At 42.8% G+C, this 23,932-nt stretch overlaps 1 protein-coding gene across 1 annotated transcript; it reads left to right on the forward strand.

Moving 5' to 3' along the window:
* The first annotated feature begins 7,578 nt into the window (after positions 1–7,578).
* LOC147901775 (UDP-glycosyltransferase 85A7-like) lies at positions 7,579–9,224 on the forward strand. Its single transcript, XM_087375092.1, has 2 exons — positions 7,579–8,065; positions 8,247–9,224. The coding sequence occupies exons 1-2, from the start codon at positions 7,579–7,581 to the stop codon at positions 9,215–9,217; spliced, it is 1,458 nt and encodes a 485-aa protein (XP_087231218.1). The 3' UTR covers positions 9,218–9,224.
* Positions 9,225–23,932: the final 14,708 nt, after the last annotated feature.

A 23,932-nucleotide genomic window follows, 5' to 3' on the forward strand; every position in this document is an offset into this window, starting at 1 on the left:
TTTGGCTTCCACTCCAAGGAATTGGCCCAAAGGGGCGCACAACATATCTAACTAGGGAAAAAAAGACAAGGTTAGGTCAAGGAAACTCCATCTAGATAGAGGCTTTGGAGGGGGGCAACATATTAGGATTAACTGTCAAATCCCACACCTACAGAGATAGTGGTTGATTGCAGATTGTCCAACATAAATATAGCTCTAATTGCCCATGTTCAAATCATATTATGAATCATTGCTATTTTGTTTACATAACTTGACAACATCATCAAATTCTATCATGAGTTATGAGTGGACTCGATGCTATTATCAAGACATATCATAAGTTCTCATAATAGCACCAACTTTCCTCATGATCTATAGATGCCTTTGTCATGGAATGGAGATCAGACTTAAACTTCCACAAATAGATGAGGATGCAATACATGATGCTTTAAGTGGTTGTTTTTGTATTTTTTTACTGGAGTAGGTAGAATAGGTAGTATAACTTCCATTTTTGCTCACAAATCTTGAATAGAAACTTCAAGATTCTTAGAGAGAACCAAAAATCAGACGACAACTTTGCTAGACTAGGAGTCAGTGACTCGGAATATAGTATCAAACGAATGATTGAGTCAAATGCTATAAAATTAATGCAGTGACTCAGTCAGTTGTCCGTTACTATATAACATAGTGACTAACACATGGACTACCAGTTAGCCACCCACTCCCACCCACCTAACCTAGCATTATGTGGCAACTAATGAACTCACAACTGTCACTTCAGAGACCCATAATTTAATGCTAATGCAACGATTGGTGACCCATTGCTTTATTGCTAACATAGCGACTTGTGACCTGTTATTTTAATCAATTGTTGCTATAACTACCCTCTATGTTGTTGACTCACTACTATAATCGGTCTTGCTAATTTCTTGGTCACTACTTTATTCACGTATTGTGTTATTTAGTCATCGTTGCTATATTGTTGATTAGCGACTGCTACTTCTTTAAGGTTAATGCAATGATGGGATTGCTTGGTGCATTACCAAATACTGCAGTTGGTGGTGGGTCTTGCTGCTCCTCAGCCACACTATTTCACCTGGCAAATGGATTTATTTGGTCGAGGTCAGTTCAAGATGAATTGTCTCATGAGATTGGAGAACGATAGTCACTTCTTCAAACATGAGGTTATGGTGGAAGGGGTGGGGGATTGGGACCTTACAAAGCTAGAGTTGAGAGCCATGGAGGCTCTAGGATCATAGATTGATATTTTCTCCCATTTCAACGTCAAAGCTCATAGCATCCTTCGAACTTGGCAACTCTATGTGCATGGGAACGTGTACCAAATATGAGCTTAAGGTTGAGATCGCGAAAGGAATTGACAATTCATCACTAGATGGACCAGCTAGGATGTTGTTGGAATCGCTCTCCTCTCAACACATCACCTTCCCAGACCTAAAGTGCATGTGTCACCTATTTCTCTTGGCTACCTAAATAGAATCAGTTTCTATGCCTTTTAGACCCTTAAAGCAACATTCACGATGCCTCACACATTTGTGTGGTCATGATCTCTAAGCTTGACATCACTAAGTTCTTAGGTGAAGGAGATCTTGTCTCCCATGTCGAAAGGTTCGAGCAGATCCATGAGACCTTTGGGGACATTGGTAACCTGATAAAGTAAATTCTTTTGGTCTTAGCCTTGATGGCAAGGCAAGCCAATGGTATAGATCCCTAGGGGTTGAGGAAAAGATCAACTGGAAGATCTTAAGGAAGGCCTTTATAGTGGGATTTGATCTCATGGGCCCAACATGGAGTCCAATCAACTAGTTGTACAAAGCTAAGTAGAAGGACCATGAAACTGTTGGAGAATACAATGCAAGAATTAAACATCTAAATTCCCATCGTCAACCACACGAGAGAATGAGTGATGAGCGGCTGTTGCCTCATTCCTAATTGGGTTAAGCGATGCTAAGCTGCATGATCATCTGTTCACCCTAAATCCCACATCCTTCGAGTTGTGTAGCAGGACTACCGTGCTCCTAGATGACAACATGAAGGATAAGGTACATCTCAAGAAATTACATGTTCCTCGTTCAATAGTGTCTCATTCCAAGCATGGATGATTTTTTCAACTTAGTTTCGTTAAGAAGCTAAACTTTTATATTGGTGTCGAAAGTTTGTAGGCCCTAATAAAAATAGACATTTGAAAGATTTGCCAAGATTTGAAACTTCTATGCAAACAAATTTAAAGTTTTACAATATTTACATTTTTACTTAAAAATCCAACAGAAAATATATAAAAAAGGATTACATCCTACCAATATTGTGAAACTAAAAAAAGGGCTCAATAAACTTTCACCAATATTTTATATTAATATATAAGCATAGCTTTGATAAAAACATCCATGATTCCAAGAAGAGCATTAGCTCTACCAAGGTCAAGGATGCCACCCAAGTAGATAACGGAACAAACATAGATGTGGTAGCCACGGACCTACTGAATCGAGGGGCCTAACAACTTAAGAGTAGGATGGGTAGAGAAGGCCCAACTAATCGACTTATTTCCAAGGTGAGACAAAGTGTGGTGTGGAATATGCATGAGAAACCACCCAACAAATTAGTGCCCTCACCGACGGGCAAGGCCAAATTATGCTATACTAGAGATAAGGCCAGTGCTCTACTACACCCATTGTGCTAGGTGGGGGAATCATGAAACTTCAAAATGCTGATACCCCACCCATGTACCAACAAAAGTAGCCATTGTCCTTACTAATTCCACCTAACCAATATAATCAGGGCTAGTTAGCCTTACAAGGATCCCCCCAGGCCAACCAAGGGCCACTATGGGCTCAAAACTTGCTATTGCCTCCACCAATTTTAAGTCCACAACCCCCACCACTACGGTTACTCCCATAAACTAGGTAATCATTGAGAAGACACCAAGTGAGTGGGAGGACCATGAATATTCCCTACCAATGCTTGAGCCATCTCCCTATGAGAGTCCTATGTAACAAGCCATTCAGAGCAGCCATTATGTGATGTAGGACAAGCAATACATTCCAGTGTATTAGACGGCTCCTGCAATGCAATGAGCTAGGGACATGAATGCCATGAATCACAAACTGTCAATCCAGTGTTATACTTGCCAAGGTTCACATCACCTAGTGAGTGTCCATACAAAGAAAATGCTAGTGAGGCCATAGCCTATTATAAATGTCAAGGACCTCACTTTCTTAAGAACTTCCCATACAAGGATGATCAACCTATACTCCAACTGAATGTAACCACTTTGAACACTCCTTTGTGTTTTGGTTGTGAAGTGGATCATATATACAAAGATTGCCCCATGAGAAGAACTACTAGACCAGCTCATGATCCAAAGGCTAGCATTAACCTACTGATTATTGAGAGGGGCTAGGTCTTTTTAGTATCATTGAATGTGATCATGAGGGCCGAAGCTAAGACCATAAGTAAGGAGATATGCAAACAAGCTAATATGGATAAGGAAACCGCCTCCCAGTTTAAGGGCAAAGGTCGAGCAAGTGCAGTTAAAGTAGGGAAAGGTTCAGACCGGGTTGTGATCTAGAGTGGTTTAGGTAAAGAGATCGCAAATGGTCTCCACCTTGACATCTCAGGTACTGCACAGTCAATCTTAGACCTCACCATACCATGGTTTGAGGATAAGGTTAGGGCATGTGAAACATGGCACCATAGATGGGACGTAAGCCAAGTTTGTCAAAATGAATACCCCAACCAAGCCATGGAAAAGCAACGCCTGGGCAGAGGCACAACGGTTAGTTCGGGAATGCCAAGAGAGATTTGAGCAACAATTGAGGACTAACAAAAGCATAGATACCATCCACCCGAACCATCAAAAAATTCCAAAAAGAACCATAAAGCCCATGCCTACCTTGGATAAGGTTGAAGGAATAGCCATCTCATTCGAGAAATATATGCTATGGCACAGGGTCGAGAACCAATGGGTCAACTATGGGATAAGGCTAGGCTCTCCGTATTCTTATCCTTAGAGATTAATATGCCCATAGCTTCCCTACTAATATCTACCTACTAAACAATTGGTCAAACCTCTGAACACTCTAAAGTTTGCTCACTGAACTATGAACTGACAATATCAATCTGACCCTCACAACAATGAGAAATCAATGGCTGATGTTTTGGATTGCCTAAATGTATTTTGTCTAGCCTCTAGGTCCTGAATGAATCATAAAAAAACAGGCATATATGATACTAGAAATCTACCTCCCGAGCTCCTATTAGGTAAAGGATACAAAGTCACAGGAGAAAGAGAGATTTGCAGGCTTCTCGGTATTCCTATGGGATTCAAATGCTCTCTAATTGATTGGTGGGATTGGGTACTTGATAGAGTCAAGGATAAACTCAATAAATGGCAAGGCCTCCAACCAACTCTAGCAAGAAGAAAGCTTGTATCAAATCACTACATCTATCCCTCGATCATGTATTTTATCTCCTGTTGGGTTGCAACCAAAAAGAGTGGGAAAAATTAATAGCCTTTTTTGGTCTTTCTTGTGGGGGGGAGACACTGACCATCACAAAATGGCCAAGGTAAAATGGCAAGTCTGCACAATGACCAAAGATTCAGGAGGGCAAGATTTATGAATATTGAGAAGTCAGTGGCAAGATTCATGAATCAATGGATAACTAAGGCCTTTCAAGATCTCGACTCAACTTGGGCCACTCTAATTCTTTGCAACCTTAAAAAAGTTAGATGTGTCACAAGATGTAGACACTAGAAATAGATTCCTTTTGAGGTGGCACTACTGGGTAAAGAAACTTGTATTACCAAAGGGTTAGAACTCTAGAAGGGAATGTGGCAAGCATGGGAGTCAACGTGCCCGCATATCACATGGAAGGGCTTTTAAGAAAGATGGGTATCTTTTGTAGTCAAGACTCAATTTGGCTCCCCATAATCTGGCCGAATGCACAAGTAAGTCGTTAAGAAATGCATCCAATGTTGGGAGAATTTGGGCTCTCTGGCAAAGGAGTGTACTATTGCTCATCTCGGAACTCACCCATCTCATTTTCTTTACAGGCTTGAAACACATTCACAGGAGTGGTTCTCTGAGTAGTGTCCGACTCAGCTACGAATAGATTGCCGATCATGGGGTGAACCTTCTAGGTCTTTAGGTCGACCCTTACAATTTGCTCATCCTTGCACAAATAAATTCTATTGGAGTCCCAATCATGTACTAGGCCTACGGTGTGGATAAAAGTTTTGCCTAGGATGGGACATCCATGTGAGCTATGAAGCTGGGGCCTACTCCCATGTCCTGAAGAGAGGATAGGATAAAGCCCCATTCCATCCTGCCGTAGGCTTTGTCAAAGTCAACTAACTTTGAGGAAGCATATATCTTGTTGTGTTTCCTTGGCTTGAGACCTGACCTTCTCAAAGCATCAGAATTGCCTCCAGGATGCGTCGCTTCTAAATAAAGCCTTTCTGCTCTTCTCTTACCCACTTATGCATCTTGATCCTTAGTCTGATGGCCAATGCTTTGGCAAAAATGAAAAATCTTGTAGTTGGTGTTCAGCATGGTCAGTGGTCTCTAGTTTTTTATCTCTTATTTGGGGCCTCCTTTCGATATTAGACTATTAGTTTGATCTTTATGTCAATACTTGGATCAAATCATCCTTTTCTTTTGAATCTTGCCATAGCTCCATTAAGCAAGGGCATCCTCCCCAGGTGTCTTCCCTTTTGCCATAGCATCAATTGCTACTTTTAATTCTTCAAGTGTAAGGTCTCTATCGGTACTGGAAATTAAAGTCTATTGATAGCTTTCTCTAACTCTAAGCTTTTCAGTTGATAGAATCTCAGCCTCTCCAAGAATGGTTTGAAAGTGGGTCAAGACTAGATCCATGATCTTAGCCTCTCCAAGATGGTTTGAAACTGGGTCAAGACTAGATCCATGACCTCATTTGGATCTTGCACGAGCCTCCCACCTTTTTGTAAGGTGTCCATAGATTCCTTAGCATGATTCCTTCAGAGAATTCTGCACATTTCATCATTGGCTCTTTCACTTTTTCCTGCCCACCACTCTCTTGTGTAGATTTTGGCTTGTCTTGCTTCAATTTCTGCCACAGCTTTCAAGTTGTTTCTTGTGTTTCTTAGTTGTGTCTATCCCTGAGGTGAATTGACATCCTCAAGCCTATTTAGCTGGTCTACTAGTGTTTGTCTCCTCTTGATCCTCGCTTTGTCTGATCTTTGCTTGATTGACCTCAAGAAGCAACCCATGTACTAGTTTATGGTTAGAGAAGGGGAGGGACAATAGAGCGCTAGCCTTATGGCATTCTACTTTTTCCTATAACCTCAATTTACACTCTGGCATGTACTATCTGCTAAGTATCCTACGCGCGACCGTCTTTCCAAATCATCTCTCGTCCCTACCCCTTCTACAAATCGCCACGGAAGCTCATATGTACCTTTTTTGGAGCTGTCTAGTTATTTGTCCCTTTTGGCGATCTGTTACTGCATGGCTAGTCTGTGGTAACATAGTGATTCAATGCTACTAGAAAATGGTCCTTCATGGCAACTGTGGCTAGATGACAGAACCTTAGCTACATTTATGGAATTTGACTCGGGCCATTCTCATCAATAAGATCTAGATGTGTACGAATGTGGTGGTGTTTTCGGGTTCATTTTGTTTGGACTTGCAGTAGGAGATCCTCAAAGTCTTGTATCATTATAGATCGGAGTTTCATGTGGCATATATGGCTCTCAGCTATGTTTAGCATAATGCTATCTTTTTTTACTCTTTGTTAGTGTAACAAGTTGAATACATTCAAAACGCCTGTCGTGGAAGCTGAGAGAGAGAAGAAGAAGAAGAAGAAGAAGAAGAAGAGAGACAGAGAGAAAGGGGGAGAAAAAAATGGGGACAAAAATAGCAAGCAAGAAAAAGAAGAAGAAGAAGAGAGAGAGAAAGAGGGAGAAAAAAATGGGGACAAGAAGAGGAAAAATCCACGTCATTTTCCTTTCTGAGGGGAAGTAGCCTTTACTAAAGCCTTCCCTCCTCAGGGTAGGCCAAAAACTCTACTTTTTTGACGCAAAACAAACAAGTTGAACCACATTCAAGTGGCCTACTGTGAAGAGGAAAAGAAGGAGAAAAAGTTGGAACGACATTAAGTGGCCAAGAAAAAGGGGGACCAAAATAGAAACAAGAGAGAAAGGGGGAGGAAAAAGTACAAAAAAGCTAGAAATATTTTAAAAATTAGTGAATTTTAGCTTCTTAACGCCAAAACATCAAAATAGGCTACCTTAAGGTAGGCCAAAAAGAATAGAAAGTAGACATACCAATAACCTTAATATGAGTTTTGCACGTTTACATGGGAGCTGGGCAAGGAGTCTAGTTCTAAATTTTATTTTGTTTGTTTTGTAGAGAAGCCAATTGAGAGGTTTTAGCCGGCTTGGGCTATGGAGATATCGAGGCACTCAACACTTCCAATTAATTTCACCAATTTAATTTTTTAAAGGTGGCAACAAATTTCTATAAGATTGCAGTCCAAGAAGTTGTTCAATAAGAAAAACCAGGAAGCCTAGCATCAAACACCGTTCCTCCTCCTCCTCCTTCCATGGCTTCCCTCCCCAAACCTCACGCTGTTCTCATCCCCTACACCGCTCAAGGCCACGTCAACCCCATGATGCAGCTCGCCACCAAATTGGTTTCTCGTGGAGTTCATGTCACCTTAGTCCTCATCGACCACCACCTCGCCCGTATCTCACAACATCAGATTAACGGCTCTCCGTCTGGTGTCCGCTTGATGAGCATCCCCGATGGCTTGCCGGCTGACTGCAGCCGCGATGTCATGGACGGTGCCCTCGGATTGTCTATCGAACAGAGAGGCGGAGCCTTTGAGACAGCACTCCAGAGCCTCCTCGGTGAAATTTCCCCCGTTACTTGCATCATCGGCGATTACTTTGTTGCAAGGGTGCGAGACGTAGCCAACAGACTTGACATCCCTAGAGTCCTCTTTTGGCCGCAATCTGCTGCCACTTTCTCGATTTATGAGCATGCACTCGAGATCGCCTCAAACGGCTATAATCCTTTCGACGGGACCGGTATATCTTGACTCTTCATCTCCAGTTTAATCCATTCAGAAAAGCTTTAATCCTTTCGAAAGGACTGGTATTTCTCGATTTTTGCTGTCCCAGTTTGCATTCTGTGATTGAGTTCTTAGTTCTGAGTTGTTTCGCAATATGAATCTAACGCCGATGGAGGTTATCCATTTTAATTGTGTAGTCAAGACTTTCGGACCCAAATTGCCGATGGACCTTATCACCTGTATCCCGGGACTCCCTCCGGTGCATCCGGCTTACCTTCCCTTTGAAACTATGTATGGCCTCCCTGCACTGCAATGGACGGAAAAATGGATTGGCGAGCAGTCTGGGAGTAGCAACGAGGCCTGCTGTGTGATTTCAAACTCTATTGAGGAGCTGGAGCCTGACCTCTTCAAAGCACTCCCAAACCTTTGGCCAATAGGTCCTTTGTTACCATCCGCTTTTCTCGAGGAAAGAGAACATTCTGAGGACGTTCATAATGGGACGAGTTTCTGGAAAGAAGATGCAGATTGCACACAGTGGTTAGATATGCAACCCGTCTCATCAGTGTTATACGTTTCCTTTGGGAGTGTGACCAAGTTTGCCATTGAGCAAATCCAAGAGGTCGCTTTTGGCCTCATAGCTAGCAAGCAACGTTTCCTCTGGGTAATCAGAGAGGGGTCAGTCCTCGGACTCGGAGATGTATCGAATATCTTTGAAGCGTTACCTGAAGGTTTTTTGAACGGGATGAAAGATCAAGGCAAGATAATCAACTGGGCACCGCAAGCATCGGCGCTAGCGCATCCAGCAGTGTCAGGCTTCTTCTCGCATTGTGGCTGGAACTCGACGATCGAGAGCATCAGCATGGGGGTGCCTTTGTTGGGATGGCCGCAGCTATTTGACCAGATAACAAACTGCTGGATGATAACCAATAAATGGAAGATAGGATTGGGACTGAAGACGGACGAGGAAAACAAGACGAACAGAATGGAGGTAGAGAGAGCAGTGCGAGAGCTCATGGAAGGGGAAGTTGCGAAGGAAATGAGGACGAATGTGGCGGTATTGAGAAATGTAGCGAGAAAAGCTGTTAAGGTGTGTAATGGCAGCTCGGAGGTTCGCCTTCAAGCTTTTGTTGAAGATCTCTTCCAAAAGGCCTCATGTGGTAGCCTCTAGGTATTCTTCTATTTTAGAGCCCAAGATCACATGCTTCTCCATTTCTTCAGGGATTTGAAGTCCCCTATGCTTGTGGTGGTAGGTTAGGGAGAATCCCCCTATGCTTGTGGTGGTAGGTTATGTAAGCCTCCCTTGCAGGGAAGGCTTAAAGTGAAGGATTTGCAAGGGAAGGCCTTCCCTTGCACTAAGGATTTGCTAAAGAAAAAACTTTGTTTTGAACCAATCAAATTATTACCTTTTACTTTTCTACTCAACTAAGACTTTTAAATTCTTGCCGGTCCTCAAAGGCTTCAACAATTTTTAACCGGTAGTTTCAAGCTTAGTTCAAAATTTGATCAGTAGTTTCAAGCTTACTTCAGTCTTCAACAAGTGGCCCTTATTTTAAAGAAGTTATTAATATACATCCCATACCTCATACTTCTTACTGTATATTAAGGAGAGAGAGAGGAACAAGAGCCTACCACGAGGAGACCATGCTAACGTGGCAGCTATGTGGAGGTTTGGGAAGAGGAGGAGGGAGGTTTAGGAAGGCTTGGAGGGAGGTTTGGGCCCCTTAGTCATGGAGGGAGAGGAGAACACATGAGCCGATGAGCGTAGGCTATCAGGATGCCTTAGATTTCCAAATCATGCATCTCGACTAAACAGATGTAGTGCTTGGTCAAGAATGGCTATATAGTCTTGGGCATAGCTTACAGAGGAGTTATCTTAATAACTCCGTTATGTTTGAAAAGGAGGGTAGAGTCTTCTAGATTCAAGGAGAACATGATGTGCCTAACTCTCCTCTTATTTGTTCGATGGAATCAGAACAACCACTACACCAAGAAGAATGCGAGGTATATTTTTGTGAACTTACTTTTATTGGTGATTTTATGTCTTTTGCATCGGAAAGAAGTAATGTTGTTTTTGATAATGTTAAAAAGTGTAAATCTTCTTTCAATGATTTAATGTTTGAATTTAAAGATGTTTTTCCATCGAATTTACCTGATGGTTTACCTCCTGAGAGAGAAGTAGATCATAAAATAGATTTAATTCCTGGATCTACCCCTGTTTGTAAACCCCCATATAGGTTTAGTCAAATGGAGGAACGTGAGGTCGAAAGACAGTTTACAGAATATCTTAGGAAGGGTCAAATTCAAACAAGTAGCTCACCTTGGCCTGCACCAGTTTTACTGGTAAAGAAAAAAGATGGTACTATGCGTTTATGCATAGATTACAGAGCACTAAATAAAATCACCATAAAAAATAAGTATCCTATGCCTCGCATTGATGAGCTCTTTGATCAATTGGAAGGGGCATTATACTTTACTAAAATTGATTTAAGATTAGGATATCACTAAGTACGAATTAGGGAAGATGATGTACCTAAGACATCATTTCATACTAGGTATGGGTATTATCAATTTAAAGTAATGCCATTTGGATTAACAAATGCTCCAGCAACTTTCATGACACTTATGAATAGTGTCTTAAGGCCATATCTAGGGAAATTTGTTGTAGTATTTCTAGACGATATCCTTATTTATAGTAAAACTAGAAAAAAACATTTGGAACATTTGCGAAAAGTGTTCCAACTACTTAGAGATAATTCACTCTTTGGAAAAGAATCCAAATGTGAATTCTTTGCAAAAGAAGTGAAATACTTGGGACATATAATATCCCAAGAAGGGGTTTGTATGGACCTTGACAAAGGAAGGGCCATATTGGAATGGCCACATCCTACAAATCTAGAAGAATTATAGATATTCTTAGGTTTGTCAGGATTCTATAGGAGATTCATCCAGGATTATGCTAGGATTGATGTTCCGATGATGGACCATCTTAAGGGGAAGGGAAGCACCTTCATATGGGATGAACCTCAAAAGAGAAGTTTTGAAAAATTAAAGGTAGCTATAGCGGCAGCTCCTGTCTTAAAAGTAGTAAATCCCAATGAACCATTCGTGGTTGAGACAGATGCTAGTGATTTTGCTATTGGGGCAGTACTTATACAAAAAGGTCGACCAGTTGCTTTCGAAAGCAAAAATTTAGATCGTGCCCAACGGAATTACTCGGCATATGAGAAGGAACTATACTCTATAGTCTATGCTTTTAAAAAGTGGAGGCACTATTTATATGGTGCAAAACTTGAGATCATCTTTGATCAGGAGAGCATTAAATGGATTTGTAATCAGCCAAAGCTTAAAGGTAGAAAAGCTAGATGGGCTGAGTTAATGCAAGAGTTTGATATACAATTGACATATAGGAAAGGGAAGTTTAATGTAGTAGCACATTCTCTTAGCCGAATTCCAATTGTTAATGAATTGAGTTTTACTCAATTTCAGAATGATTTCCTAGAGTCCTTAAAGGGGAAATGTGAGTTTGATCCTCACTTCTCTGAAATATGGAAAGCACTAAAAATAGGAATCCAACAGATCGAGAGGCTTTCACTGAGGAGTCGCATGGAAATGGCGACACACCACAAGTTGGTGATAGGCTCAAGTGGAAAAAATATACTATTGAAGATGGCTACCTGCTCTACAAGGGTATAGTATGTGTGCTGGAGGATAATGACATTAGACTGTATGGGCTACCAGCCGGTATTGTTAGTGATCGGGATAGCAAATTTAACAGCCATTTTTGGAGAGTTGTGTTTAAGAGGTTAGAAACTTCATTGAATATGAGCACCGCGGATCATCCACAGAGTGATGGTCAAACTAAAAGGGTCAATTAGATCATTGAGGATATGCTTCGAGCATATGTAAGTAAACGGCAAACAGTATTTGCCCATATTAGAATTTGCATATAACAGTGCCAAACATTCAGCTACAGGTTTTAGTCCATTCATGATGATGTATGGATTTCAACCAAGAGCCCCAATGACAGTGGGACTCGAAAAAGAGAAGGTTCAAGCAGCCAAAGACTTTCTTGAGGATATGAATCAAACGCTTAAGTTAGCTAAAGATAGCATAAGAAGAGCTCAAGATAAAGCACGAAGTCTATCTTAAAGTACCTGAATCTTCAAAATCTCTAAAAATAGTAAATGTTCGAAATTGTCTCCTAGGTATTGTGAGGGTATTGTGGACCATTCACAATACTTAAGAGGATGGGAGAACTTGCTTACAAATTAGCCTTACCTAAAGGACGTAGAGTACATCCAGTTTTTCATGTTAGTAGGCTGAAAAGAAAATTAGGAGATGATGATAATCTCATTGGAAATGAAGTCTTAGTTGAACTTATTGAACCTGTATCTTTACCACATGAACCATAAAAAAATTTAGATATACAAGAAAAAAGAATGCGTACTATATGGAAAGAATGTCTGGTTAAGTGGAAAGAGAGATCTGAAGAGAGTTCATCATGGGAAACGGTAAGCAGTCTCCAAAGGAGGTTTCCCAATTTTGTTTTCGAGGACGTAAACCATTCTTAAGGGGAAGGGAATGTTACATTAGCCATAATCCCAGAATCGTCTAGTGTGGTTGGTGAAGCAGGAAACCAGAGGACTCGATAGTGCTTGCATCAATACGGAGTGAATAAGTAAGGCCTAAATGGGCATAGAGACTCTAAGGTCCAAATGGACACATGGCACTCAAGAGAACACCATGTGGTAGGCACTAGGCTAGGAGGGAGGATTCCAGAAGGAACTAAAAAAAGAAAGCAAGTTCATGTGACTCTCAGGAATCCGTGGCTAGGTGGACGAGAAGAGCAGAAGTCCTCGAGGTTTGAGGGGATGTACCACCCCCCCCCCGCTCTCTCTCTCTCTCTCTCTCTCTCTCTCTCTCTCCTCTTCCCTACCCCTTCTCCTTGCGTTCCCTTCCTTACTCCGTCCCCTCCCCTTTCCCCTTCCTTTTCCTCTCTTTCTTACCTCCCTCCCTTTCTCTCTTCCCCCCTCCCTCCCCTCCGTCAACAGTTGTAGCGTGAATCCCACACGGATATGGATCAACTAAAAGCCTTGCAGGCATGCCTATGCCACATGGACAAGTGCATTGCACTCCCACCATATGTATCAATGGCCTTCCATCGATGAATAAGAGACATGTACGTTCCATGCATGCATGTGTAGCGTCATGTGTGACGCCCTATCTATGAGATTTTAGAATTTTTAAACTCTCAAAAGGTGTTTATTGATACCATTATGATATGTTGAAGATTTTAGAGGACTCCTATGGTATATTAATGTCATACATGGGCCATACATACATACATTAGAGTACTCTTATAGTAAATTAATGTCATGCATGGGCCATACATACATACATACATACGTAAATTTATTTGTGCATTTAAATTATTTTTATAAATTTAAATTATAATAAATTAAATAATTAAGAAAAAATTAAGTCTTTTGATGCAACTATTAATGAGAGTTTACAAGTGTTTTTATGTATTGAACTCTCATGTTAAATTTTATAATTTTGATTTAATTTCCTTCAAAAAACTCTCAAAATTTTCTTGTTTTTATGTTTTCATCTTTGTTTTGAAGAGTGGGTGTTTTCTTAAATTTTATCCAAAATCTAGTCCAAAAGTATCTATAAAAATGAATTTGTACATGGACAAGTCCAAAATTAATGAAATAAGTGATATATATATGTATGTGTGTGTGTGGAGTGTAAGAAAATAATACAAGGTCTGTGCTCAACAGATAACAGGATCTCGTACGTAAGAGAGAAATCAAGATAGTATGGAGAATACAAAATTTGATTACTGTAGAACTGATACAATAGATGGCACTGCCTCCCAACCATGTGCTCCTGTGAAAGAAGTTTCGATGGCATGCTAGAAACAGTAGAAGATGGAGGCTGGATGCTAAGGAATCAGGGTTGCTATAGCCAGTGATGAAATGGGCTTCATGGGCTTGCTCTTATATAGCCACCAGTCATAGTCGGTTAGGCTCAATTGGGTGACCGCCGACCCAGTCCGCCCAAAACAGTCGACTGGGGGTCGGTCCCGAAATAGGCCACCGAACATATGATAGAACCGGTGCGCAAAACAGAGCAACTAACCTATGGTCCCCGTTCGCCCCAGAGCCATCCGGATCATTCAAGGCTCCAAATGGGCCCCGCAACCTGAGAGTGGGCTACCTCGAGAAACGCTCCATCTACCCTCAGTGCGGTCAGTCAAGGGATGCCTTTCGGCACTTGCATGTAGCCTCGTTGGCAGTGTGCCAACTCTATCTAAAGCCGTCCCGCCATCAGGCCACACATGGCCCCTATCTAGTGTCCAAACCAGGACCTACCGGATAACCGAGCTACTCAAATGCCTTCTCCTCATATGGGGGGCTTACAAGTAGAGTTAGCTAGTTCCCGCGTAGTTACAAGAGAGTGGAGCATTGATATCTAACACCCCCCCTCAATGTCCACCTGCAAGTGAACTTACTTTTTTGGCCCAATGCCAAGTCGATGAAGATGCCTCTCCAGCAAGTCTCTTCCAAGAGCCTTTGTGAAGATGTCCGCAGCATTCTCTGTAGTCGGACAGTACACCAAGTCGACCTCTCCATCCATGATGAGCTCGCATACAAAGTGATATTGAATCTCAATGTGTTTTGTGCGAGCGTGGAACGCTGGGTTCTTTGCAATCGCTTTGCCACTTCTATAAGAGTTTGGATGGTGGTATTCCTGAAGAGGCATGGAGTGGCAAGAAGCCCTCTTACTCTCATTTGCGTATATTTGGATGTGAGGCATATGCACATGTGCCAAAAGAGCTTCGAAAGAAGCTAGAGCCTAAGTCTAAGAAATGCATCTTTCTGGGTTATGGTGAAAGTGGAGAGATGGGCTATCATCTCTGGGATCCAGAAGCAAAGAAGATCATACGCAGCCATGATGTAGTCTTCAATGAAAAGAAGATGCATAAGGCACCCATGAGGGATGTGGAAATGAGGAGAATCACTTTCCAGGATGTGAATCCACCTACATAGTGGCATCAGAGGATATGGAGCTTATGCAGATGGATGTCAAGACAGCTTTCTTGCATGGGGATTTGCATGAGGAAATTTACATGGTGCAGCAGGAAGGCTTTGAAGAAAAGGGCAAAGAGCATTTAGTTTGCAAGCTGAAGAAGAGTCTCTATGGTCTTAAGCAAGTGTCTAGAGAATGGTATCAGAAGTTTGATGCTTTCATTCGGTCCTAGGGTTTTAGGAGTGAAATTGATCACTGCCTCTACACTAAAAGGGCTAAGGATAATAGCCTGATAATCTTGGCACTATATGTGGATGATATGCTATTGGCTAGCAAGAACACTTATGAGCTAGATGCATTAAAGGACAAGTTGCATGAGGCCTTTAATATGAAGGATTTGGGACTTGCAGGTCATATCCTTGGTATGCGCATCACGCGTGATCGGAGTAGGAAACTCCTTTGGCTTTCACAAAAAGAGTATGTTACAAAAGTATTGCAGCGTTTCAATATGGAGGGGGGGAAGGCAGTGAATACTCCATTGCCTCCATATGTGAAACTGAGTCATACAGATAGTCCCAAATCAGATGAGGAAAGGGCCATGATGGCCAAGGTTCCTTATGCATCAGCGGTTGGGAGTCTTATGTATGCTATGATAGCTACTAGACCAGACATTGCATTTGCAGTGGGAGTTGTTAGTCGGTATATGGCTAATCCAGGAAAGAGGCATTGGGAGGCAGTTAAGTGCATCATGAGGTACATGAAGGGTACCAAGGAGATGTGCATCTGCTTTGGTAGAGGAGACATGCGTGTACTTGGGTACACAGATTCAAACTATGCAGGGCATGTGGATAGTAGGAGATCCACTTCTGGTTATGTGTTCACCTTTGTAGGTGGTGCAGTGTCATGGATGTCTCGCGCACAGAAGTGCGTTGCTTTGTCTACCACAGAGGCTAAGTATGTTGCAGCCATAGAGGGTTGCAAGGAGGCTATATGGCTTGATCGGCTAGTGGGAGATTTGGGGATTCATACAGGTGTACCGACATTGCATAGTGATTCCATAAGTGCTATTCAACTAGCACGGAATCTAGTCTTTCATGCAAAGACTAAACACATTGAGGTCAGGTACCATTTCATCAGGGAGGTACTTGAGGATAAGCGCATAGAGCTTGTCAAGGTTCATATGGAGGATAACCCTGCAGATATGCTGATGAAGAGTCTACCTAGTCAGCGGTTTGAGTATTGTCATGTATTGATGGGCATTGGATAGTATGCTCACTGGTTGTTCTCCCTTAAAGGCACATGTTCCTTTAAGTGGGAGGTTGTGGGGGTTAAAGGTCACTATGCCTTTACCCCAATTATGTACAATACTCAAACACATATATAAATGAACGAAAAAGAAGATTAGGGTGGTTCTGCACCCACCAAAACTTGTGTGGCTCTCTGTTTCTCTCTCTCCCTCTTTCGTTCTTGCTTCCGTTGAGAGCACGCTTAGAGGTTATACAAGATGAGGATAGGAAGCAGTCACAAGATACATGAGGAGGTTGGTGAGCACCCACTTCCCCAATGATATATTCAAACCTTGGAACCAACATGACAATAAAGCCAAGGATTCCTACATTGTTGCCCTCAAGAGACAATTTCAAAATCCTAAAGGGTATGAGTTTGATCAAACTGCCATGCTTACTCTCATGGGGGGGCTCCTTAGGTCTCATAGATATGAATTAAGGGAGGCTATCAAAGAGGGCACGCACAAATTAGGGTGGGCAAACCCAAAGGATTGGAAGAGAGTGAAGAAGGATTACAAGGAGAATCCAAATGTGTTTGAGCCTTATCAGAGGGCGGAGAGGATACACCTAGAGATCGTAGGTCCTTCTCACCTCAGGAGCGGTGTGGCAGACTCGGCAAAAACGAGGCATGGGTGGTAAGTATATATTTATCTTCTACTAACTTTCTAATATATTCAATCGTTCAAATGTCTTGTCATTCATATCTAGCTAATTGAATTTAGATCCAGAGGAATCTGTGATTGGAGGGCCTCCAAACAACGAGTATAGAAGGGCATTCAAGATTAAAGCAAAGCCATGGTTTAAGGAGAATGAGAGAGAAGGATTCCACATCGATTGGGAAAGGGTGGTGGCATGTCATGTGAGTATACCCTATTCCTCTTTGTTATCATTTGACTATCACCATTGTCTCACAATCAATGCTCTTAGTTTATGTAACTTGTTTCATTCGTAGGGAGGTACGTTTAACCCATCCGAAGATCCGGATGGAGAGACGGGATCTGAGAAGAAGTGGTGAGGCTACTGGAAGAAGAGGGCAAGGGATCGGGCGCACACAAAGAGACCAAGGGTGAGGAGGGCAAGGAGGACAAGGATGAGCAATAGTAGGATAGGACATTTAGTCGTTTAGCATTTCAGCACTTCAGCCCTTTTGTAGTAGATTACCTTGGCACTTTTGTAAAAATGTTGATATATATTGACGCGTGTACCAAACTTGCAGTGTCGGTATACGTCGATGCCTACATTGACGTCCATATAGACACTATCAGGCATATTTTACTGACAGTGACACCGACTCCTGCCCCAACAGTTTTTTTGTGATGTCCACTCTAACAAACTTTCTGACACTTTCCACTTGTTTTTAAAAACAAATCTTCATATTTAGCATCGGTATTAGTGTCGAAAAGCTACCCATGTCTTGTAGTGAAAATCATGAAAAAAAATAGAATGGTCTAGCTGACTTCAAGTGTGATGCATATCCATCGGACCATACCCAATGCTTTTTGAATTTCAACCCTTGTTCCTGCAATCACTTATTATGCATGAGGCTAGATGCTAGGCATGGCAACGCTTGAGGGCCATGGAGGAAAAGGGAACGTGAGGGAAGAAGTGTTAACATAGGTGGGGAAAAAGATTGAGAGGGGTGGGAATGAAGAGGGGGACTATGGTACAAGGGAGAAGGAAGAGGGGGAAGAGGAGCATGTACATGATGGGAGGTGGAATGTAGAGATGGAGACATCAAGGGAAGAGAGTCATGCTTTATTGGAAAGATGGGGGGGAAATCAAAGTACTAGCTAGGTGGCTTTACAAGAATGAGCGTGTTCCATCAAGGAATAGCCCCCTCCTTTTATAGCCAAGAGAGGGGGTCTCTCCTAATAAATGCATCCTCCCATATGCATGGTGTGTGTGGAAGAGTGTCCCATGTGGGCGAGGCGGTTACGAACTCTCAATTGTGTGCGACAACCCTTTGCCTCATTTTTCCACATACATCAACCCCCATATCCCAAGATAATCCCTTGGTCTCTTCCCAATTTTATAATACGTTCAAACATCTAGGAGGACAAGTGGAGGGTTGGCACAAGGAATCTTGCCACCTCATCCTAGTTTCCCATTATTTAACTTGCATTCTTGGACATTCTACACCCCCCTCACATGGGCCTATCCTACATGGAGGGAATAATCCAATATAATATCCATCTCCACATATTTTATATTACTTCTCCCATCGTCCTTGGGCCATATACCATCTAGGTAGAGGGGTGGTGCATGGAGGACCCATGCCACCTTATCATTTTATATTATTACTACCACGGATTATGTACAACACACTTTATGGGTCCTCTTACATGGAAGGGTGGCACATGGTCATGCCCTACCACATCAACCCTGAGCGTTATGCACACCATATTTTATTATAGTATTGCTACATATACAAGCACACACACATATTTATGCCTTTTACTTTGGTCAAATTTATCCATAACAGTTCCCCCCCCCTAGGTAGGGAATGCACAGCATTTCCGTGCCTAGATCATCATGCACAAAGAAGGGCTTGAGATAACGTTTGTTGATCACCTTCTTGCCATATAGCTCATGCAGCTCTTGAACTTGTACAGGCCCATTGCTACATTCTTGTATGGACCAGTCCATAGTGGTAGGAACTTCTTATGCATTTGGTGGTCCAATCTGTTATCAAAGCATAGCACAACATCCCCCTCAACAAAGTGTTTTTCCCATCCCTTGTGAATTTTAGCATCCAAGCGGGCCTTTTGTCGATTATTTTGGATCTTTGTTTGATGTAGTGCAAGGCGTCGGGTTTCATATAACTTCTCAAGTTGTACCAACCTAGCCTCTACATGTTCATCTTCTATCATCCTCTATTCTTGTGCCAATCTCAAGGCTAGAATCTCTATCTTTAGGGATAAAATTGCCAAGTCAGTACCGTACACCAACTCAAAAGGAGTGTGATCTGTAGATGTTTTATGAGTGATGTTGTAATCCCACATAGCTTCAGTGACCTTCTGATCCCACTGGCTCCTGTTCCCTATGGCCATTTTTCCCATGGTTTTACAAAGAAGGCCGTTGTTCCGCTCTATTTGTCCCATGGACGCTAGATAATAGATGCTAGAAGTGCGGTGATCAATACCCATGCGATCCATGAGCAACTCCACTGCTTCATTTAAGAATGGACTCCCATGGTCAGATACTATTTCCAAGGGTGTCCCAAACCTTATGCAGATATGTTCAAATATGAAATTTGAAATGGCCTTACCATTTGCACTGGGGAGGGCAATAGCTTCAGCCCACTTAGTGACATACTGAGTGGCTACAAGGAGATACTTTCTTTTGTGGGCAGTCATGGGCAGGGGCCCAACAAAATCTATTCCCCACTTTTGAAACGGATGGATGGACATCACTGGGTGAGGTTGCCTAGGATGCAAATCCCTCCTACCAAAGAATTGGCATGGTTCACAAGTTCTGCAATACATAGTGACATCCTTGAACAAGGTCAGCCAGTAGTGCCCAGCATGTAAAATCTTCTTAGCTATATAGTCACCGGCATAGTGGCCTCCACAAAATCCATTATGATAATTCTTCAATACCTTAGGTACTTCATCTACATCCAGGGCCTGTCTTAGTACCCCATCTAGGCCTTGATGGTATAATACCCCATCAAAGAGAGTGTAGCGCCTACTATCTCTGTAGATCTTCTTTCTCTCATAGCTAGTACTTTCTAGAGGAAAGGAGAAAGCGGTCAGAAACTTGTAGATTCCACCATACCATGGATCCCAAACTTCTATGGCCACTACAAGGGTTACATCGAGGCACTTCTGGGAAGTAGCAAGCTAAGGGTGTCCACTTTTTGTTCACTCCCCAATCCTTAGGAGGTGGAAAAACAAGCTTTTTAGCACACAAAAATGCAAATCTCACCTACTTCCCTATGGATCTAGTCTTTGAAGTCTTCTGACACAACATCACACTTGCTATTGTACACACAATCGTATAGTCTGATCAAAAATTCGATGCACACACAAAAAATTTCTTTGTGTCACACGGCATGGTTCCAGGGTGGTCACACGTTTGTCACGAACAAAGAGTGTCATATTAAATTCTAAATTTCTCACTCATTTTCGATTAAATGTTATTGAAACTTTGTAAGTGGTCTCTTTGCATTATGTAGAGCTTAACTTGATTTATTGGTAATTTTTTGAATGATTTATCTAATTATAAAGAATTATTTATAATAAATAAAGTCATAAAATACATGCATTTTAGTAGCACACCACATTTTTTTTGTATTTTGAATAATTAAGCAAATCCAATTCAGTGGAAGGTTAGTAGGCACATAAGGGTGTGTGGTTGAATCATCAAATCCCAAATCCAACGGTTAGATTTAGGAAGAGTGAAGTTTAATTTTTACTTTTACTCCTTAGAGGATCAACAAAGAATATTAAAAATAAATCTAGTAATTCTCAAACATAACCAAACATTTCAAAAATGTCAATATTTTTAGTCCTCTGCATGATGAATAAGTGGAAAAAATTTTGGTTAAATTTGAGTAAGGGAAACGTACGATATGGCCTCCAATAGTTAAATCTCCCTTTTGTGGGGGAAAAAGGGCCACCCAAGCCTAATACCAAGACAAGGTAGGCTTGGTATTAGGCTTGGTGAGGTAGGCTAGGAGCATCACCGAACCTAGTGGCAAGCCTTTGGAGTCTGCATGCTGCCCATGTGGAAGGCTGAGTCATCAAAACCATGCCACGTTGTTAGACCACGTGGTGCCATCTCATCAAGCAGATGTGACATCACTCCTTGCCATGTCACCTTACATTGCCACACGTGCTGCCTCATGTGCCACCTCATCATTCCACATCATCAGCCATGTGATCACACAATGCCACCTTGGCATACCTCCTCAACCTTGCCACATCACCAATCCCTCCACCTCAATTTGCCATGTCAATCTACCACCTCATGAATGCCAACTCATCATGCCACATCACCTTTCAATGTCATCGAAGCGGCCCAGTACCACATCATGACCATGCAGGAAGAGACTATATTACCACATCATGACCATGCATGGTGCCACATCAGCCAGATGTATACACATGACGATGTGTGAGGCATACAATACCTCGATCGAGGTATATAACTTGGGTGAGGCATACAATACCTCGTTCGAGGTATGTGACCGAGGACACCTAGAGATACCTCGATCGAGGTTCATACATACATGCGTAATGCACTGAATACCTCGATCGAGGTATAAGGTCTGATCAAGGTATATGATCGAGGCTCTGGGCATAGCAGACCTCTCCACCAAAACTTAGCCAATTAGTATCAATCTTAGCACCTCTCCACCAATAATAATGAAGAGCAATCTAAGAGCAATCTAGTGGATGAGTTGAGGCTCTCTATAAGACACCACATTTTGGTTCATTCACCCATTCTTAGCCATTCTTGCCTCCTCATCACTTTGTCACACCTTCCATCCTACTTTCATTGAGAATGGGTTCTCAAAGCCGTAGAGCTAGTAGATGTGAAAGATGTAGGAACCCCCCCCCAAATCTCATTGACGAGGAGCGCAAGCGGAAGGCTCGTGAGCGCAAGAGAGCCTCTAGAGCTCGAGCTCGCGCTGCCACCACTGATCCACCTCTAGCTCTACCTCTACATCCCACCTCCACCCCCACCCCCACCTCCATTGTCCCCCCATGCTCATCCGCTCCCCTACCTCTAGCCTCCGCCCTTCCCCTAGCCACCTACATTTTGGCCTCCACCTCTACCTCTTCCCCCTCCCCCTCCCCCTCCCCCCGCTCCGCTTGGCGCCTCCCTTCCCCCATCCACCCTACCATCTCCCATTGATCCCCTTGCCCCACCTTGCAGCAGCAGTGTTGCTTCACGACGTGACTTGCCGAAGTCCACTATCCGTTGTCGTACTAGCAAGATTGTGCATTCTTTTTTTTGTGACCTCACGCCAGCTTCGCAGTCTTCTCTTCCCTGATTGATCACCCTGACTTGGTAGAGTCTAGGAGGCTTGCTGGTCTTGGTGCATGTAGAGATATGGTTGTATCTAGCAAGGTCCTTAGCAGTGTTCGACGTTCCTATGCTTCTATTAAGCATAGGAACTCCAGTGATGCCTTGGCAGCACGTCGTGCTATTGTGGCTGCCATTAGTAGACCTCATATGATAGGCCATGTGCGTACCGCTTCACGTCTTCTTCAGATTGCACCACACACATTGCGAGCAGGCATCATTAGGAGGCAGAGTCTAGAGGATAGTGAGACTGATGCTCTTCTGGCTTCGAGTGGTCATGCACCTCGCAGCGATCGATTGTTGGATGATTCCACTAGGTCCTTCATACAACAGTTTTGGGAGGAGCATTGCAGAGCATCCCCGGTGTTCAAGAAGGCATTGCGGAAGAGGGTGTCATGCGGTGTGTACATTGAGCATGGTGCATGTTTTTTGGAGTGTACCCAGACTGAGTTGTACACTCAGTTTGTAGAGGCGCACCCGGAGTTCAAGATTGGGCAGAGGTCATTTGAGCGATGCAGGCCATGGTTTGTGCGATGCTCTCAGGAGCGTGACACATGCTGTTGTCGCTACCATGTGGATTTTGGATTGATGTATGACGTATTCCGTTCCCTTGATGGTCATAGGGGAGTGGTTCCTACTAGCCCTCGCGACTTCATTCATTCCATATTGTGTACACGAGATGGTGATGCTTTATTCCACTCCCTTGATTGCGTGGAAGGCACGTGTACTTTGTGTGGTGACTTTGCTAGAGTGCCACGAGTTGCACTAGATACTTGTGATGTGCAGATGGTTCGTTGGCAGCAGTATGAGTACTATACCTTGACATTAGATGGTGGTGCACAATCGAGGAGGTTGCAGCTTGTGGGGAAGGAGACACCACGTGTTGTATTCTCATTGACTATTTTCGAGGGAAGCTGTACCGCTACATACGCCACTCGCACATTGCGATCGTCAGTTTCGTGCATGTTTGAGGACATTTCCTATAGGGGTGGTTGTCTCAGTGGTGGACTTTGCGGAGAATTACACCTTTGCACCACAGCATGAGATCCAATCGGAGTATTATTTCTCCGAACAGGTGACGTGGGATTGAGTATTGATTTTTTCCCCGCCTCATTATATTGAATTATTTCAATAGTCATATTTTTTTTCAATGCCATATTGCAGGTTGCTATATTTGTGCACATTAGCTATCGTCATGCACAGGCTCATGTGGATGGCATTGATAGCACCATGGACTCACGCATCATTGTGCGAGAGTATCACTTCTACATTAGTGATGATCGATCGCATGATGCCCATTTTGTGCAACATTGCTTCACTTTGCATGATAGTTTCTTGAGGGATCATGGTGTCACATGGCAGCGGCACTGGATCTGGTCAGACAGTTGCGGTGGTCAGTTCAAATCCGCTAGACAGTTTTATTGGTTCTGCAGATGGCACCGTGAGATAGGCATTCCGATTACATGGAGCTACTTCGAGACAAGGCACGGTAAGGGAGAGCACGATGGTGCAGGTGCTTGCGTGAAGCG

The sequence above is a fragment of the Dipteris shenzhenensis genome, chromosome 5, assembly GCF_047967505.1.
Source record: "Dipteris shenzhenensis isolate YYH24624 ecotype China chromosome 5, Dip_SZ_1.0, whole genome shotgun sequence".
Taxonomy (NCBI): Eukaryota; Viridiplantae; Streptophyta; class Polypodiopsida; order Gleicheniales; family Dipteridaceae; genus Dipteris; species Dipteris shenzhenensis.